Source organism: Helicoverpa zea, chromosome 29 (genome assembly GCF_022581195.2).
Source record: "Helicoverpa zea isolate HzStark_Cry1AcR chromosome 29, ilHelZeax1.1, whole genome shotgun sequence".
Taxonomy (NCBI): domain Eukaryota; kingdom Metazoa; phylum Arthropoda; class Insecta; order Lepidoptera; family Noctuidae; genus Helicoverpa; species Helicoverpa zea.
Genome location: NC_061480.1, coordinates 4266770 through 4286373, shown reverse-complemented (window position 1 = coordinate 4286373; position 19604 = coordinate 4266770). Strand labels below are relative to the sequence as shown.

At 39.6% G+C, this 19604-nt stretch overlaps 2 protein-coding genes across 2 annotated transcripts in view; one reads left to right on the top strand and one right to left on the bottom strand.

Annotated features, from left to right (window-relative positions):
• Positions 1-13059, top strand: part of LOC124643921 — a 33188-nt gene extending 20129 nt beyond the window's left edge. The window contains exons 5-20 of the mRNA XM_047183047.1: positions 343-494; positions 1239-1351; positions 2099-2254; positions 2865-2994; positions 3448-3579; positions 4169-4336; positions 6218-6257; positions 7372-7472; positions 8063-8142; positions 8479-8591; positions 9208-9347; positions 9869-9981; positions 10627-10785; positions 11441-11570; positions 12132-12263; positions 12717-13059. Of these exons, the coding sequence (XP_047039003.1) occupies positions 343-494; positions 1239-1351; positions 2099-2254; positions 2865-2994; positions 3448-3579; positions 4169-4336; positions 6218-6257; positions 7372-7472; positions 8063-8142; positions 8479-8591; positions 9208-9347; positions 9869-9981; positions 10627-10785; positions 11441-11570; positions 12132-12263; positions 12717-12887 (2030 nt within the window). The 3' untranslated portion in view covers positions 12888-13059. The remainder of the gene's footprint in view (positions 1-342; positions 495-1238; positions 1352-2098; positions 2255-2864; positions 2995-3447; positions 3580-4168; positions 4337-6217; positions 6258-7371; positions 7473-8062; positions 8143-8478; positions 8592-9207; positions 9348-9868; positions 9982-10626; positions 10786-11440; positions 11571-12131; positions 12264-12716) is intronic.
• Positions 13060-13308: 249 nt separating this feature from the next.
• Positions 13309-17973, bottom strand: LOC124643920 (serine protease snake-like). Its single transcript, XM_047183044.1, has 6 exons — positions 17962-17973; positions 17136-17248; positions 16826-16978; positions 14747-14873; positions 14312-14443; positions 13309-13482 (listed from the first exon to the last, which is right to left on the bottom strand). Exons 1-6 carry the CDS (start codon positions 17971-17973, stop codon positions 13309-13311), a joined length of 711 nt encoding a protein of 236 aa, XP_047039000.1.
• Between the last annotated feature and the right edge of the window lie 1631 nt (positions 17974-19604).

The window sequence follows — 19604 nt, the reverse complement described above, 5'->3', positions numbered from 1 at the left end:
AGGTGACAGACGGACAGCGAAGTCTTAGAAATAGGGTCCCATTTAACTCTCTGGGTCCAGTACGTCGATTCTATAAAATACAGACAACAATACGCATTTCACTTCGCTATTCACTCTCACTTTGCATTCGGTTCAAAACGTTCTAAAAGTCATCTCATACTTTATCTGTCAAAATCTCGAGTTTAATTTAGTTCAACTCGCAAACACGCTCGCAAGAGTAGCGCTAGTGTAGTTTGAGAATGCCAATCACGAAACTCACGGCGGATTCAGATGCGAAGTTTAGAGTGAAGTCTTATAGACTCACACTGCAGAACCCTAATAAAATCAATCTTCATGTTACAGAGTGCATCGAATACCAGGAGAAGTACATATACCCGTGTGAGAAAGGCATGGCTCTTACCGGAGGGATGACCAGGGGCAAGCACTGCTACCATACTGCTGATGATCTGATCATCGGAGGAGTTGATGCTGCTCAGTACGAGTTTCCTCATATGGTGAGGGATTTTATTGTTCATTATCATCATCTTCATCAGCTTACTACTGAGCACAGGCATCCTCTTACAGAGAAGGGTTGAGATTTTATCACCACGTGTGTTCCACGTTTCCTCGAGATGTTTTCCTTAAATAAGTCATTGGTGTCCAAGATAATATTTATTTATTTATTAAAGGGTTTTCCAACAGCTTCTGTGTAGATAAAGCTTAGAGTACAATTTCAGTTATTACTAGGACTTACACACACAGTCGCCAATTATAGGTTAACCAACATTCGCTAAATAATGATAGAATTTAAACTATAAAATTATACAAAACAAAACACTTCTTATAAAAATTATAGTAATATAAGTAAGTACACATAACTTTTGCCAGACCTGAATGGAACCCGCACAACATTTTAATTGACAGGCTGGTGTTTCAACCGCTATGCCAGGGTCTAAATAGATGCAACAGAATACCCGTTTGCCACATGGAACGATTGCTTATCCGACCTTCTCAACTCGAGCAACCCGATACTCCTTTGTTATACTGGTTGTCAAAGCTGGCTTCCGATTACCCGTAACGACTACCAAATTTCATATGACCCACCAATTTCAAATACAAAGACAAGATGGTCAGCCATCCACGCCCCAACTACATCACGCGTTATTTTATGATCAATCAACCCGCACGGTTGCTACTTAGCCACAATCTCCTCAATTCTTGTGGATATTCAGTCTAATATCTCATTGTTCTGGTTCCAGGTGATGGTTGGCTACGGAGACACGATCGAAGATCTTCAGTACCTCTGCGGTGGATCCCTCATCAGTGAGAAGTTTATCCTCACTGCTGGGCACTGTATTTCCAGTAGGGACCTGTAAGTTTTTATTTATCTTCTGATCGTTAGTAATCTATACTAATATTATAAAGCAGAAGAGTTTGTTTGTTTGAACGCGCTAATCTCAGGAACTACTGGTCCGATTTGAAAATTTCTTTCAGTGTTAGATAGCGCATTTATCGAGAAAGGCTATAGGCTACTTGTTATCCAGGTACGGGAAGTAGTTCCCACGGGATGCGGGTGAAACCGCTGGCAGAAGCTAGTCTTATAGTATGTAGATGCGAAAGTAACTTTGTCTGCCTGTCGTGATTCCACGTTAGAACTACTATGCTTATTTCAATACTCTTACACAATTCACTTGATCTAGCTCCGTTTAGTCTGCAAGAACCTAAAGAAAAGAAAAGAACATAAGATTCCTATTATTTTATGTAAACTAGTTATTCCCAGTGGTCTACTGACCACTCCAGCCGTTTCTCGAGGGAACTACGTATGTACTTCCAGCTATCAAACATAAAATTGCACAAGTACACAAGTACAAAAGTACGTAGTGGTTTTGTCGTGAGAACGAGACAGACAATGTTAATTTCGCATTTCTAATTTTATTGAGAATTAACCTATAAAAGTGAGGGAAAAAGAAGTGCCCCTGTTCTGCGCAAAAATGCTCGTGCACTATAATATGTCCTGCGCAGCTGGCTAATCTCCTTACATGAGAACAGCCACCGTGGTCGAAATTGGCCTTGGACGTCATTATTAAGGATTAAAAAATAAATATGTTTTGTATTTCAGGGGTCCTATAACCTACGTAGCAGTCGGTGCAATAAGCAGGGATGACGCTGCTGCAGACACTTCGAAGGTCTACAAAGTCAAAAACATCATCAAACATCCAGAGTACAGACCACCCAATAAATACAATGATATTGCTTTACTTGAGACTGAAAAAGAGTAAGTATTAGTGACAGTTCTGATATTCTTTTGATTTGTGATAGGGGTTCAGTAAACGCGATAATTTTTGTGTTATCTGCGAAGCTTTTTCCTATTTTTTTATGTTGGGGTTCTAGTCTAACTAGTGCAACTAGGTGCCAGTTTGTCACATAAAGTGACTGCTGTGTTACCCGACTGGCAATACTTGTTGTCACATTTTCTGGCTCCTGTCTAGCCTTAACGACTGCCAAATGACGAAAACTATGTTCAAATGACAGCTGGGACCCATTTACCGTGCCTTCCGAAGCACGGAGGAACTCCACATAACATCTAGTAAATGAACAAAAAAAATGAGAAACGAGACAGTATTTGCCACAAATCCTTTTCTAACCTAGGTTAGTTTAAAATCATCACCATGTGCCTAACCATATCCCAAGTATGTTGGGGTCGACGTACAGTCTCCCCGAATGCAGGTACCAGTGTTCTATATATAGTGACTGTCTAGTGTCTATATAATATCCTCAAGTCAACCTGGTTACCTGGGCAACCCAATAGCCCTTGGTGAAATAAGTTTTAAGATCACTTCTCCTTCTTATCGAGTAAGCTGCAGGTTTATGTTTTAACATTTCAGAATCAACCTAAGCCAGTTCGTAGTGCCAGCTTGCTTGGACGTGGGGGATACCACTAATGATGGGAAGGTTCTGGCCACCGGCTGGGGTCTCACAGCTTACAGAGGCGGTATCTCCAACCGACTGCAAAAGGTAGGTCTATTATTATCTGAATAGCTTTCTACCAATTATGTGTCTGGTATTGGTGATCGTGAAAAAAACAAGACAAATGAAGAGTTTTAGTCAGTGGTTTCACAAGCTAATATTAAGTAGCCTTCCTCGAAAAGTGGTCTATCTAAAACCGAAAGAATTTTTCAAATCGGAAAAGCAGAGTTTTTGAGATGAATAATCAAAATAATAAACTTTGCAGTTTTATAATACACTAGCCGTTTCCCCGTGGTTTCACCCTCATCCCGCGTAAACTAAAAAACACCTACAGTTCTTCTCGAAAAGTGGTCTATCTATCACTGAAATATTTTATTCACATCGGACCAGAAGTCCTTGAGATTAGCACTTTCAAGCCAACATAGAAACTCTTCAACTATTTTATATAAGTATCTTCATTTTCTAAGGAGCTTCCCATTTACTCTAACTTTACTTTTTCAGGTGACTTTACACAAGTTTACAACTGAGGAGTGTTCAAACCAATGGCCGACTCATCGCAATATGAAACAGGGCTTCAGTCCCCAGTCTCAGATGTGTTATGGAGACAGGACTGTTTCTAAGGATACCTGCCAAGTAAGTCTTCATCAGCCTTTTTTGTTATCCCACTGCTGGGTATAAGCCTTTTGTCTTAAGGAGAAACTCCTCATTTCTGAGCACCTATGAGTCAAACAGGCTGCCTATCTGACCTCCTCAACTAGGTTACCCGGGCAATCCAATACCCCTTGGTGAGACTGGTAATCTCACCATTTTACAATACGTTCAAGGCCGATTTCGGCCACGGCGATTGTTCTCATGCAAGGAGATCAGCCAGCTGCCCAGGACATATGATAGTGCACAAGCATTTGCGCAGACACAGGTGCACTCACTATTCCTTCACTCTCATAACCCGATGGGACGGCAATCCGACACCACCGGAGAGAGATCACAAGCAGGACCGACATTTACGTGCTCTCCGATGCACGGGTGTACCAATCCCGAATTTCCAGACTACGGGCTGCTTTGTGAAAGTTTCTAAAACCCACAAAGCAATTTCGGCCCGACCCGGGACTTCTTTTATAGCAGTCTTGCCTGCGACCACTTGACCAACGAAGCAGTTCTTCTCTATAATTTCACCACTATATACATATGTATAGCAGAAATAACACTTAATACCTATTTCCAGGGTGACAGCGGCGGCCCAATCCAAGTTAAGAACAGAAAGATTAACTGTATGTACACAGTGGTCGGCGTGACGTCATTCGGCAGTGCCTGCGGGTTTGTGGGCAGCGCTGGCATATATACTAGAGTCGCTAACTATATACCTTGGATTGAGAGTATTGTATGGCCTAACTAGAAGAAAAATGTTTGAGAGGTTTCAGACTAACGTTTAACTGTTCGTATGTCGCTTATTATAAATCAATAGAAAATCAATTGTGTCTCGCGTATATAAAGGGCTGCATACAAAGGGTGGTAATTACATTTACTCTTAAACGAAACCGTTCGGTTTTTGGGTCTTGAAAATGTATAAAGCGTTAGTCTGAATCGGTCTAATGCATGGGATTAAGAATTTAGTAGATATACCTAGGTGAATAAGAACAACAGATGTGTTTGGAAAATTGACTGTTTAAAATCATATAAACAAATATCATAAAATATTTTTATTTGCTGTAAAAAGACAAAACAAAGCCTTACGATTTGAAAACCTTGTTGTTAAAAATAGATTTGAAAGTGACTGATTTACTTTTTATTTTTCGTTTTTTTTTCCAAAATATGGAAAAAAAACAGGTATGTTTAAATTACCATACAAAAAAAAACGTTTAGAAATCATCAATAAAAAATGGCATTTAAATTAGGTAGATATACTTAATGAACAAAGTTATGTATTGCCATACTTATTTTTAAGATTTAAATATTTTTATACAAAGTGTGTGTTTTTTTATAATCTTAAGTACCTACTACCCATCATCATCTCTACCTTGCCCATTTCCTATAATCGAGGTGCCGTAAAAATATCTCGGGTTCGATCCCCAGGCTTGGTATTATTTTTTGCATTCATTATTTTTCCCATAGTTGGGGTTTCGTACCCAAAGAGAAAAACTAGACTATTATAGTTATCGGCACGAATCTTGAGCTCTGACCTTCACCTGCGCAGAAGTAATTTATTGGGTCCCTCTTGTGGTATGAAGTGAGGCGCGGGGGCACCGCTAAAGCGGTGATTGGCCCGCAGTGCATCGCGTCATAGCCGTCACTCGGGATTGGGTCTTTTCTTACTCTCGGTCAATGTCATCATCATCATCATCATCTCAGCCATAGGACGTCCACTGCTGAACATAGGCCTCCCCCTTTGATCTCCACAGATACCTGTTGGAAGCGACCTGCATCCAGCGTCTTCCGTCTTCCGTCTTCGGTCAATGTACTGAGTAGAAAATTTTGTTGTTATATAGTGTAGTTAAAATAAACATAAATAAATGCAGTTTGTTGACCAATCGACCTTCGATGACTTTTATGCCAGAGGAAAACTAAGTTAAATCCAGATATACAGGTAAAACAACATTTTAGCCATATGACGGAAGACCAGCTTTTTAGGGTTCCGTATGTTATAAAATAGAACCATATTCGAGAGACAGGGGAAAATGGAAGAGGATGACATATTGCGCCGACCCCAAATAAAATTGGGAACAGGGCAGGAGGAAGAAGATATTCGAGAGACAAAAGGTGACGAATTGGGGTGACTCATCGTCCTTCCGTCTCCTAGGAGACAACAGGCCTATGTCGACGGTGCGCGTTGTTCCACGCACTTCTTAAGGAAAGACAGCAAACCCCAGTGGAGCCCAGCAGGGCCAAAGCCCGTCGCGGTTGCGGGATTGTTCGCGCGAGTTAAGAAGACTTAAGAAGGAACATGGTGGGTTTTAGAAGAGCTGCACCCACAGCGGGAGAGGATTTGATGATTTCGCATGCAAAAATAGTGTTAGAATTCCCATTTATCCAGGAAGGATAAAATATAGTTTTTCCATGTGGCAGAATTATTTCGACGAGATGTGACTGGCTGTCGGATGCACTGATTGCGTAATATAAGGAACCCAACATTAATTATCGAGTCATTCCTGACCATATTATTACATGTTTACTTATAGTCTGTCAGTCGGGTTTTTAACCTGAGGAAGTAGGGTCACATTGTTTTAAATAGTAATAATTAAATAATATTTATGTAAATATGTTTAAAATTATTTTGTTTGGTTGTGTGTGTGTTTGTGTGTTAGTGAATTGTGAAGGTTAGTAAACTATGCATTATTTAATAGTTTAAAAACACGCTTTTATAAATGCATGGGAAAACCAAAAAGTTCCAGTTCATATCTTCCGGCTCCATCATCAGATCAGTTCGACAGTACCATATTATTGTATTGTCATCAGAAATACATATAGCTGTCAATTTTCATGACGCTACGATCCTTGGAAGATGGTTAAATTAGTTACCTTAGATTCCATTACATAGTTACATACAGGTCGACTAAATAAAAGCGTGTTGAAAATATGTTTACGACATTGTAGGAGGTAAATCTCTCTACTGCACCAATTTTGAAAACTCTTTTACCAATAGAAAGCCATGTTATTTGTGAGTGTTATCTTTTAATACTAATATTATAATGAATAGGAAACAATTTTTTGTTTTTTTTTGTACCCTAAACTGGCTCCGAAACTACGGAACTGATTTGATAAATTCTTTCACTGTTGGGGCGCTACACTCTTCCCGAGTAACATAGGCTATATTTTATCCCGGTACGGGCAGTAGTTCCCACGGGACACTGTTGGATTATATAGTGAATAAGTGCTGGGATGCTTCAACGAGGAAACTCATAAATTATAGAATAATGGGTGTGTATTATTATGTTCTGAATCAGTAACTGGAAAACCAGAACACTCGTTTAATTCAATGTCCTAGTGTATTGTGTGTAGGCAGACTATCAGTGTTTCAAAGTATATCTATAGCTATACTAATGTATTAAAAACGAATTATATCTATTTATTTATTTACTAAGGCTTACCAACTAAGATACATACAGAGACAATATAAAAAATAAGGTCAACAACAGTCAGTGTCATGCTCTTAAATTAAAGGTAGGCTCAACATTATTATTAAGCTGTCCAAGTAAAAGTATAATTAAGGAGTTAAACAATTAAAAGTAATCAAAAATAAAAGAATTTTTGTAAAAACATAATAGTGGACTAGTCGCTGGTGACCAAGTCGCCAGCGACTTTCATTGGTTTAAATAAGGTGTTACGCACTTGGTCGCCGGTAGTTGCCTAAGTTTCGGTCGCCGAGGGACTGAGTCGCCGCCGACTAGTCGATAGTGCGTTGCCCTTAACGATCACCTTACGTCTTTTCAGATATAAATTGCGAGACAAAAACTGGGGAGAGAGGAGTATGCCGATATTTACCACTCTGTCCTTCAGCTGTAAGAGATCTCAAGTTCAAAATACATCCACAGGTAAAAAAACTCACTATACTATACCTATACTAATTTTGTACATACTCGCTGTCAAAAGCGCCTAGCTGTTGCTTCATAGCAACACATTTTTGACGGCCTAATTATAATATTTTACGCAAGCCACTGCAAATTTTTAGTCGTCCAATAGTTTGTTCGGGCCACGGAGGATGGAAAGATGAGAAGAAATAAAGAATTTTAAAAACCGGTTCGCAAATCCAAAATTATCTACCACCCAAAACCCCAACATACCATCTATTAGATACGGGCTGTTCTCGGGAAACTACGGAACCCTATCTGACCGTGGCCCGACACGCTCGGGGCTGGTGTTTTTTTTAATAATAAAAGTAACTTTGTCTGTCTGTCTGTCTGTTACGCTTTCACGTCTAAACTACTGAACTAATTTTAATAAAATTTGGTACAGAGTAGAGTTGATCTTGAAAAATACATTGGATAGTTTTTATACCGGACTTTTGAACAATTCTCTTGGAAACGCGATATAACCGAACTCTACGCGGGCGAAGCCGCGGGCGGAAGCTAGTAGATACATAAAATAAAGTAAATAAATATTTATCGATGTTGTTAACTTTCAGATTTGCTATTTCAACGGTACTTCTATAATTCCCACAGTATGCTGCTTAGAAAATCATGATAAAGTGGAGCCTCTGATTGAGTAAGTATTTCCCATTTTCATCATCATCATCTCAGCCATAGGACGTCCACTGCTGAACATAGGCCTCCCCCTTAGATCTCCACAGATACCTGTTGGGAGGCGACCTGCATCCAGCGTCATCCGGCGACCTTTATAAGGTCGTCTGTCCACCTTGTTGGTGGACGTCCTACGCTGCGCTTGCTAGTCCGTGGTCTCCACTCCAGCACTTTTAGACCCCATCGGCCATCTGCTCTGCGAGCAATATGGCATGCCCATTGCCACTTCAACTTGCTCATCCGGCTCCCATTTTAGTTATACATTATTTCTTCAATATACTTTTTTTTTTCATTTTTGCAGGCGAATAAAAGGAGATTCTGAACCTTCTGAGAGCGACAACACGACTTGTCCAAAACCCAAGTTCACACATACAAAACCCACTGGAAAAATTCTAAGTGAAAAAGCTTGGAAAAGTAAGTGACAATCATTCATTTGCCGAGCCTTTTCCCAACTATGTTGGGGTCGGCTTCCAGTCTAACCGAATGCAGCTGAGTACCAGTATGCCACAAGGAGCGATTACCTATCTCACCTCAACTCAGTTACGTGGGCAACCCAATACCCTTGGGAAGACTGGTGTCAGACTTACTGGCTTCTGTCTACCCGTAACGACTGCCAAAGATGTTCAATTTTATCAATATTTTAACCCCTACCCAACAAAGGCAAAAATCTATAAAGAACTGCTAATGACCATTGCCATTCTATTGTTTTCATTATTTTAACACTTATGTAGCTTAACTTGTAAGTGTATAAAAGAAAATCTTGGAATCTTAATTTGCCCAACTTCCCGGTCTTCGATCAGGTTGAAATTTTGCACACGCTCTGAGTTCTGATGACTGACCAGCGTGTTTATTTAGATTTTTAAAAATTTATTTTTTTTAGTCGCATAAAATTGGCGTAAAATGTGCAACTTTCGAAGCTTATAACTTGTTAACGTTAACGTCCCACTGCTGGGCACATCCTCCTCTCACACGGAGAAGCTTTGAGCGTTAATCACATTCTAATTTGTAAATTATATTATTTATTTTTCAGAATGTGCAGAACATCAAAGTAAGATAGATCTGCCGTGTGAGAATGGCAGGAGACAGTTTGACCCCTACTGCGGGGTGCGGGACTCTATGATTACGGGGGGAGGAGGTATCGATGCCGAAGACCATGAATTTCCACATATGGTAAGAATATTACCAAGTGCCATGTGATACACAAAAACACTGGTACTCAACTGAATTCAAAAACAGTGAAAGCCGAACCAAGCACAGTTGGGAAAAGGCTTTTTTCAACGGCAACATAAACCGTTATTGCTAAATTGGCCGGTCTCGGCTGTCATTTGAACATCATCTGTCCATCTTTTCCTTAGTCCTGAACCTACAGCCCTACTCAACTCATTTTCTGTTACTAATGAAAAGGCTAGGCATACTAAAATATGATGGGGATGTCCTCCTAGCCATGTAAGGATATACCATATATAAGGATAGCCATAGCTCCATGTAAGGAGATTAGCCAACTGCGCAGGACATATCATGTAGTGCACGAGCATTTGCGAAGACACACGTGCACTCACTATTCCTTCACTCTCATAGCGCGATGAGACGAATCCGACACCTCCGGAGAAATATCAAGCGTAGGCGTACCGATATTTACGTGCTAGGCATATTATAACAATATTGGTAATCGTATTACGTTATCCTTTCAGGCTCTCCTGGGCTACGGGAAGAACTTCAGCGAGGCCACGTTTGGTTGCGGTGGCTCCCTCATCAGCGAGAACTTCGTGCTCACGGCGGGACACTGCACAGCCACCAGGACACAGTAAGGATACACCTTTATTTTGATGGGAAATAATCAAATGACCCCTCCCGCTGTGGGTGTAGTCTGAGGGAGTGTCAGACTCTTACTGACTAAACCCCCCATTTTCCTTCTTAAGCCCTTTATGTACCAGCGCCGCGGTAACTCGCGCGAACAATCTCACAACCTAGTAAGGATCTACCTTCGGAAGTAACTTGCTTCTACAGTTCCCAACTTTCGGTTCGGTTTTAAAATACCTGCTGCTTGTGTAACCTTAATCAATGAAACATGTCTCGAGTCGAAAGTCGAGCGGAAAAATTGAGGGTCGAAAGTCGAGAATCGAAAGTTGAATATTGAAAGTTGGGAGACGAAAGTTAAAATTAAAAATATCAAATCACTTATTTTTTATTTCATAAAGGCCAAAATGAAATAAAAAATAAATGATTTGAACAGCTTTAACACTAGTCTCCAACAATCATTCTGAAAAAAGTGATAACTAAAACTGATAAACTACACCTAGAAACTAAACTAAACCTAGAACTAAAGCCAGTGCCTGCTTTTTAAGACACGGTTTTACATATAAAATTGTGGGCTTTTACAATTCTCAGGGTTTACATACATATAAGGTTACAAAAGTTCTTACAATTCAAATGTTACAATTTTTTATAGCGAGGTGGTATCCTACGCAGTGTTTGGTATACTCGAACGAGAAGCAATCCCCAACGCTCCGCCTGAAAATATCCGCCAATTCAAGCGTATTGTGAAACATCCACAATACAAACCACCTTCTGTATACCACGATATTGCTCTTCTGGAGTTGGATAAACCGTAAGTAATTTACCATCTGTACTAATACTAGCTTCCACCAGTGGTTTCACCCGCATCCCGTGGGAACCTCTTCAGGAATCCGGATAAAAAGTAGCCCGTAGCCTTCCTCGATTAATGGGCTATCTAAAACTGAAATAATTTTTCAAAACGGGCCAGTAGTTCTTGAGCACGTTCAAACATACAAACGAACTCTTCAGCTTCATAATCATCCATCCTTCGAGCCTTTTTCCCAAATATGTTGGGGACGGCTTCTAGTCTAACAGGATGCAGCTGAGTACCAGTGTGCCATATGGAGCAACTACAACAACCATTTGACGTCCTCAACCCGATTACCTGGGCAACCCTGAACCCAAATTTTCGAAATACCACTTGGTAAGACTGGTTGTCAGACTTACTAGATTCTGACTACTTGTTACGACTGCCAAAGATGTTCAATGACAGTCGTTAATTTCAGAAAGTACTGGAACGATTTGATAAATTATTTCAGTTTTAGATAGCTCGCTACTTGAGTAATTACTTCGAATGGCATTTACCAGCTATACTTCTCTATACTACATACACTAGATGACTTTATTTATAGTTTTTTTTCCTCATTTTGAACTAATAAATAACTCTAATCTATTTTTGGTCGTACATACTTAATTTATTTTTGCAGCATCCAGCCAAATTACAAGATCCGACCAGCGTGTCTTCATGTTGGTAGTGAGGTAAATGATATCAGAGCATACGCCACGGGATGGGGTGCTCTGGGTCATAGAGGCCCCAACGCTAATGTTCTTCAGAATGTAAGCTATTTATATACTTTTAGACTTTTACTATAAACTTAGATTTTATGTACATACCAAGGGAACTATATCCCGTACCAAAATAAAGTAAAGCCTCAGTATAAGATGTTTCACCCATGTCCCAATAGAACTACTTCTGGCACATTTAAATTGGTGCAAAAGTTTTGACGCGAAAGGGTGACAGAAAGACAAACGGGTGACAGAAGTCAGCTGCACCCGATTCAACCCAAACATGGTTGGGGAAAGGCTAGGCAGATGATGAATTTGTGTGAATGAATAGAGAGCATAAGTATTCACCTATACATCAAAAATAAAATGAACACACATTCAATGAAAACATGATAAAAAAAAAACACTTATCGAAAGTCAAAATTACCTGAAACAGCCAAAAACGCCCTTCACCACTTCCTGTGGGTGCTTGCTGGGAAGAAGTAGTGGCGCAACAAACTCCCCAGCAAATTATATCAATGAAATAATGCTTATATAAAGCTTCACAAATAAATATTTCTGCTTCCTAATTTTTTATTTCTGATTTCATTTAAGATGTTGTCCTATTTACAGGTACCCCTATGGAAAGCGAAGGATGAAGCCTGCAAGGCTCAATACCCACCTCACAGGGTTTTCGTCAAAGGGTACGATAATACCACTCAAATGTGCTACGGCGATGATGGTATACCTAGGGATACCTGTCAAGTAAGTGAGAAGATGAACTTTTTTAGATGACAGTGCACTAGATGCCTACGGGTCTCGTCAAATAACTTTGCCGATATGAAGTGGACTACTTATGTGGACTAGTCGTGGTGGCCTAGTGGCTAAAAAACCAACCTCTCAAGTATGAATGGTCGGTACCAGTGAACTACATGGAGCGACTATCTAGCTGTCTGCCCTTCTCAATCCAGTTACCTGGGCACCCCGTCATCAGCTGTTAAGACTGGTTGTCACGCTTTCTGGCTTCTGATTCGTAACGACTACCAAAGAGGTTGAACACCTCCACGGGACACCAATTTAAGTGTCTTCCAAAACATGGAGAAACTCATCTTGACGGGATGGTCACTTATTTACAAACCGGCCACCCCAAGGGTTATTTAAACTTAAGATGGAACAACCCTCGCGGCTGTTTATTAGCATCTATTTAATATTTTTCAGGGAGACAGTGGAGGACCAGTCCAAATCCTGAATCCTGATGGATTCTGCACTTACCTGCTGATCGGAGTGACTTCTGTGGGGAACACGAATTGTGCTCAAGTTGGATTCCCGGGACTTTACACCCGGGTGTCTTACTATGTGCCCTGGATCGAAAGTATCGTTTGGCCTTAGGATTTGAAGATTTGGTTTGGTTTGGTTTGGATTTAAAGAATTATGTCAGTGTTAGATAGCCCATTTATCTAGAAAGGCTTTTTATCCGGATGCGAAGAGGACTTAACATGAGATGATTATGAAGCCGCTAGCAGAAGCTTGTACCTATTTAATAAAACGATCTTAAATATTATTCTTTGTTTTTTACTTGCAAAATAACGACCACTCTTCAACCCTCCCCCGCTGTGGGTGCAGCATGAGGAAGTGTTAGACATTTTCTGACTTAAATCCGCCATGTTCCTTCTAGTGTTCTTTGAATACGGTTACACTTTCGCACGACTCAGAAACCTTACCTTCCTTTTTCAAGAGACAGCACGTAAATGTCGGGAAAAGGCAAGGTAAAAAGAAAACATCAGATAAGAATATTTCAAATATAATTTCATCAAAGCAGCCTGCCAGTGATGCTCTCAATCCAAGGCATATAGTGAGAGACCCTGGTATAAATGCCAGCGTTGCCGGCGAAACCACAAGCTTTTCCGTAAGACGTGATACCAGCTATCAAGAACTTGCAGTGGTCATTATAGACTCCTGTCTGAAGAGGTCCCCCGCTGTCACCCTGAAAATATAGGAGGCATATTTGATCTACCGGAATCGTTAACAGGCCTTCTGTATCCTTTCTTCACCTCCAAGAATCTGGACGTCAAATATCTCAGTCGGTTTATCTGAAGCCAATACTTTTTAACAGTCCTTACACCTCAGATTATTTAATAACCAAAATGGCGTCCACATCCGCTTTCGGCCACGGTGGCTGTTCTCATTTAAGGAGATCAGCCAGCTGCGCAGGATATATTATAGTGCACGAGCATTTGCGCAGACACAGGTGCACTCACTATTCCTTCACTCTCATAGCCCGATGGGACGGCAATCCGACACGACCGGAAAGAGATCAGGCGCAGGACCGACATTTACGTGCTCTCCGATGCACAGGTGAATCAATCACCAACTTTCAGACTATGGGCTGCTTTGTGAAAGTTTAAGAAAACCTACAAAGCGATTTCGGCCCAACCCGTTAATCGAACCTGAGATCTGGAGCACAGCAGCCGCGCTTGCGTTCACTAGACCAACGAGGCAGTAGAAAATTTAATAACCAAACTCGCCAAAGAGTACCTATGTACTGACCAGCAAATAGGTTATGGACATCAATTAAGGTTGGTCCATGTGACACAGTACTCAGACTCAGATCTGATTAGACTGGAAGCCGACTCCTAGGTATATAGGTGGACCAGTCAGTTTTCACCAAACAACTGTTTACTAGCTTATACTTTCAATTTATCAAGTAAAACAGTTATTTTAAAAGAAACCAACTTTGATATCAGGATCAGGTCAGGATCTTGATCTTTAAAAGGCTAGGTAGATGAAAAAGAAAGTGGTTTCCCAGACCTTACCTCACAAGTATCAGCGACCTTCCGTCTATCTCCGTAGCAAGCCTGAGTGTTTCTATCATAGCCCCGCTTCAGTAGTCTGTGCACCGGATAGTCTCTCGAACATTGTGCATCGGGGAAGTGGTCAACTTGCACCTGGTAATAAAGATAAAGATAATTTGTGAAAACACGGGGTGTATAATGTTTACAAAAACAGAGCTATAATATTTTTGTTACATAAGGTGGTAAAATAAAATCAGACTTGAATACATATTTTGCCTGCAATTGGCGTACAAAATTTCTCAGTGAATGAATTTGCACTTTCTCAGTGATCTCAGTGATCTTGGACACTAATGACTGGGTAGAGCTGAACAAAAGTAGTGATTCCATCCTTATATTTTGTGAAGAAGCCTGTGCCCAGGAGTGGATCGGTAAAAAGGCTGATAATAGACTACTTACGACTTGTAAATTGTCTGCTATATGCCTATTGTGGCCCAGGGATCCCCATCCGGTAACTATGGCGCGTTGAGGCATGTCGTTATTCCTATTTAGACAGGCGGCCGCTACTTCTTTATTAAATCTTATCCTGAAAACACAAGTCAATATGAGAGATTGAAAAGCAGTAGTTTATTTATTTATTAGCTTGCGAATCTAGACACACGGCAGTGTGTCCGCCAAGTTCGGTTCGAGCAAAAACGTGTGTCCTTTACACACCGGCCGTGGGTTATATTACACGAACCATTTCGGGCCAAATTCGACCCCCCTATAACTCAAAATCTATTTTATTTACACATATCAAATTTCTAGTATCTGTTGAGACCCCTTTACTTATCTAAAATACAAAATTTCATTAATATACCTATTGTAGGTCTTGAGATATTGACGTCAAAAAATCGCTATTTTTACTATACACTCACTGACTGACTGACTGACTCACTCATCAAAAACCTAGACCACTTCCAATGGTCGTATTGACTTGAAATTTGGCATGGAGGTAGGTCTTTATATCAAGGTAAAGGGAAAAATCTGAAAATGGCCAAGTGTGAGTCAGTTTCAAAATAATTCAGATTATACCCCTAAGGAACTAAAACGAACTAAATTTATCTATATTTATATAATATATCTTCGAATGGTCGTACCGATCTGAAATTCGTTACAATAAGGTTTGTATTTAGTCAAAGTAAAGTAAAAATCTGAAAACGGCCAAGTGTGAGTCACTTTCGAAAATAACGAATGTGTAACTTTGATCCACGAACATAATGTATAATAACATGTCATGTCAGTCAGTAAGTAAATCTAGTCCATTTAGTTAATCTAGTTAATTTCTTTGTAAGAAGCATAGTGCATATTCAAAAATCTGAAAGATAGTATAAATTAGACATTTCCTTAACTAACTTAATGATAAGAAAAAAATAAAATAAACAACCTTACAAAAATAAATGAAATCCCACCCAAAACAAAAATGTGAAAGGCTGCCAAGTTCGATAATATGGGAATGCTTCGCCTATAAAAGAAGTGAGATCTGAATAAGTACCAAGTTCCATACACATACCTCAGTTAAAAATAGTTACTTTTTGATGATGTTACTTGGCAAGTTTTAATAGAAAATTAAATACTTGATTCATTGCGTTTAGTAGGTTTATAACAAGGTGTGTGAAAACTTTTCAAGTAACATCATCAAAAAGTAACTATTTTTAACTGAGGTATGTGTATGGAACTTGGTACTTATTCAGATCTCACTTCTTTTATAGGCGAAGCATTCCCATATTATCGAACTTGGCAGCCTTTCACATTTTTGTTTTGGGTGGGATAGAAGCTACACAATTATATTAGTTATGCGAATTGCCATTACAGTATAGGTCAAGTCATTCATTCACAAATTATCGTTACACACCTACTACTAAAGCTATACAGTATTTTACCAGGGGATATCGGGTTGCTGGTAATTGGGTTGAGGATATCGAATAGGCAGTCGCTCATTATGGCACACTGGTACTCAGCTGCAATCGGTTGCAATAGAAGAACATGAAATTGAGGACTAGAAAAAGCTGGCTGAGGTTTGCTGAAAAGGTGGTTCAAATGGTGGCGCCACGAGCACTGGCCAGCATTCTGTTGTTATTGCTTATTGTTTTAGAACACACTACGACCGACATCTTTTGCATTTTCATTTGTAATTGAACATCTTTGGCAGTCGTTACGGGTAGACAGAAGCCAGTAAGTCTCCAAGGGGTATTGGGTTCCCCGGGTAACTAGTTTAAGGAGGTCAGATAAGGCAGTCGGTCCTTGTAAAGCACTGGTACTCAGCTTCATCCGGTTACACTGGAAGCCGACCCCAAACATAGTTGGGAAAAGGCTCGAAGGATGATGAGGATGCTGTTTCAGGACACAATAGGTTGATTATGAAACTTCGTGAAACAAAATGGTATCCATTTTCAGATATCAATTGGCCCAGCACCTTTAAGTCTGGCACAAAAGAAATACATCTAAGAACTACTTCTAATTCGATTCGATCATCAACTGTTTTTAAATCTGACTTACCTTCTCCCAGTTTGCAGTAAGGCTATGTCGTGGTATTTTGATGGTGGGTTATACTGAGGATACGGTATGATTTTAATGATATCATATATTTGCCACATATGAAAATCATCAGTTCGTTTCAGTATGCCTAATGCTGCAAACGTTATTTTACCACTGGAAAGCAAAAACGTAACATTTTAAAAACTTGAAAAGGCTTCAGTAATGTACCTGTATACATAGGTGTATAATGTACCTACATATTTGCTGGAAACCATATTTAAATAGAAATTTAACCGATAGATCCCTAAGAAGAAATCTTTAGTATACTTACACGGTAGGACTTGATATGCAATGTGCCGCTGTTAAAATATACCTTTCGCTGATAATTGAACCACCACACATCCACTCGGCAGTTTCTGGAGTCTCTCCGTACCCTAAGAGTGCCTGGAACGATACGTTGTTACAGCCTTGTTATCGTCCCACTGCTGGGCACAGGCCTCCTCTCACGCGGAGAAGGTGAAACGATAAGATACGTTACAAAATATCAGCTATAAAATATAATCAATCGTTTAAAACGTCTGTAAAATTGAACGTTAAAATCAATTTATCTGCGACCCTTCGAAGGCGTTTAATTATGTTGATCATATAAGTTATTGTTTATAAATTGAATCTATTATTGAAATAATTAGGAAGGTAACAAATAAAATACAATAATAAACGGTTTTTTTTTTCAACTTTCATTGTTTGTATACGAATTGACTTATCCTTTTAGCATTTAATAGGGTATACCGCAAGGTTCAATACTGAGTCCATCGTTTGTTAAAAATCTATTTGTGTTATTTGTGAATTGCAGATAACAACGATTATACTGGCATCATCCTTATATTAGCTACTTTTGTTATTGTAATAATAACTAAATAATAAATTAATAAAATCTTACCATGTGAGGATAATCAGTTCTCCTTGCGTCTACCCCTCCAGCAACTGTATGATAAAACGCGGAACATTTGGTCAGTAAATGACTAAATAATGATGATAGTGTATAAAAATTCAAACACAAAATCGTTTATTCTAGGCTAATAAATCAGTACTTTTCAAACGTCAAAACAAAAGACAGTCCCCAAAACGCCCACCCTTCAACCGGTAAAAGAACTTACCATCGTTATCATATTGATCGCCTGAGTATTTCTGACTTTTGCGAATACTGCAATGAAACAAAAATGTCAAAATCAATAAGTTAAATGACAAAATGTCACCACATCACCTTTCTGAGTGAGTTTGAGTCCACCATCATCTGCTTAACCTTGTTAAGGTAAGCTTCCAATCTCATGGATGCAGCTGAGAACCAGTGTGCCACAAGAAGCGTCTGCCTATCTGATCTCCTCAACGCAGTTACACGGGCAACGAGAGACCGCCATGAAAGTATCTAGGCAAAATAATGTTATGCTAACTATATAATCTATACTCATTAGAAAACTGAAGAGACAAACTCTTCAGCTTTCCCTCTAAAGCACTAATCTCAGGAACTACTGAACCGATTAGAAAAATCTTTTATAATTTGTTACATAGTCCATTTATCGAGGAAGATCATCGGCAATTTAGATTAAATTCTATGTAGATACTAGCTGTTGCCCGCGACTTCGTCTGCGTGGGCAATTTGGAATTGTCAAAATACTACTTATGCCGTAGCGTAGGTGTATTCTTTTACATAACAATATAATTAGGATTACCACTTAGCAGCAGCACGGGTTGATCAATCAAGGTGGTGTCGACGGTGTGTGACTATTTATCTAAACAAAAGAAGTAAAGTTTGTGACGTTGAGGAAATCTCTGGATATAGTCAACCGATTTGGAAAATTATTACGTAATTCTCACATAAAACAAAGGTCTGACAAAGTTGTCATTTGTACATTTTCTGCAGCAGCTGCGACAAATCAGGAGCCAGAAAGTCTGTCAAACAGTTTTACTTACCACGGATAACACGGTGTCTAGTTCACTGGGTTGAAGAGATCAGATAGGCACTCCAAGTAAACATTGGTACTCAAAAAGATTCGGTTTGACTGGAAGCCAACACCCACACAATTGAGGAATAGCTGGGTGGTTGATGACTGAGTCATCAGGCAAGCGCATAGTTTCACTACTTGTATTTTGGGGATTTTCTGTGCACTCACTCACTATGTTATGTTGGAATTCCACCGAAATGTTTGCATTAGTTCACGATCAGGTAAAGTATACGTCCGAGAGAGTAAGTCCAATTCGTGTGTTGGCACTTGAAGCCTGCAGTTCTTCCAAGATTTTCAAAATGTACGCTCGCAATTTGTCATTTCTTGGTGGAGCCAGCAGATCAGAAGAAACATAAGTGCTGTGTATACTGTGCGTCACTACTGCACAACGGTAAAATTTCGTCTTTATAAATAGCACAAACGTTCGCTCTCTTGCGGAGGACGTTTAAATACCATATTATGTGTCACACGTAGGTAAACAGGACAACAGTATATTATCATCGAACCGCTTTCAAAGATCTGATGAGCGAACAGACATATATTTGCAAACAAATTGAAAAAACTTCTCCTAAGCAAATGCTACTATAGCGTCAAAGAATACCTTGACGATAAAAAGATAGTCGAATGAATAACTTGTGTTTTCCTAATCTACTATTGCATCTACTACTGTAATTAGACTTTCTAGCCTTCTTTTGCTGTACCCTAACAGGGTCCATAATATGTACCTAGCTTTAAGCCCCTTGTAACATCTTTATAACTTTATGGTATGCAAATAAATATGAATATGAATATGAATA

Coding starts and splice junctions, on each gene's coding strand:
- LOC124643920 (XM_047183044.1), bottom strand. Junction 16,979..17,135: donor TGCATATCAAGTCCTACCGT/GTAAGTATACTA, acceptor TTTGCTTTCCAG/TGGTAAAATAACGTTTGCAG. Junction 13,483..14,311: donor AGGTCGCTGATACTTGTGAG/GTAAGGTCTGGG, acceptor CTATATTTTCAG/GGTGACAGCGGGGGACCTCT.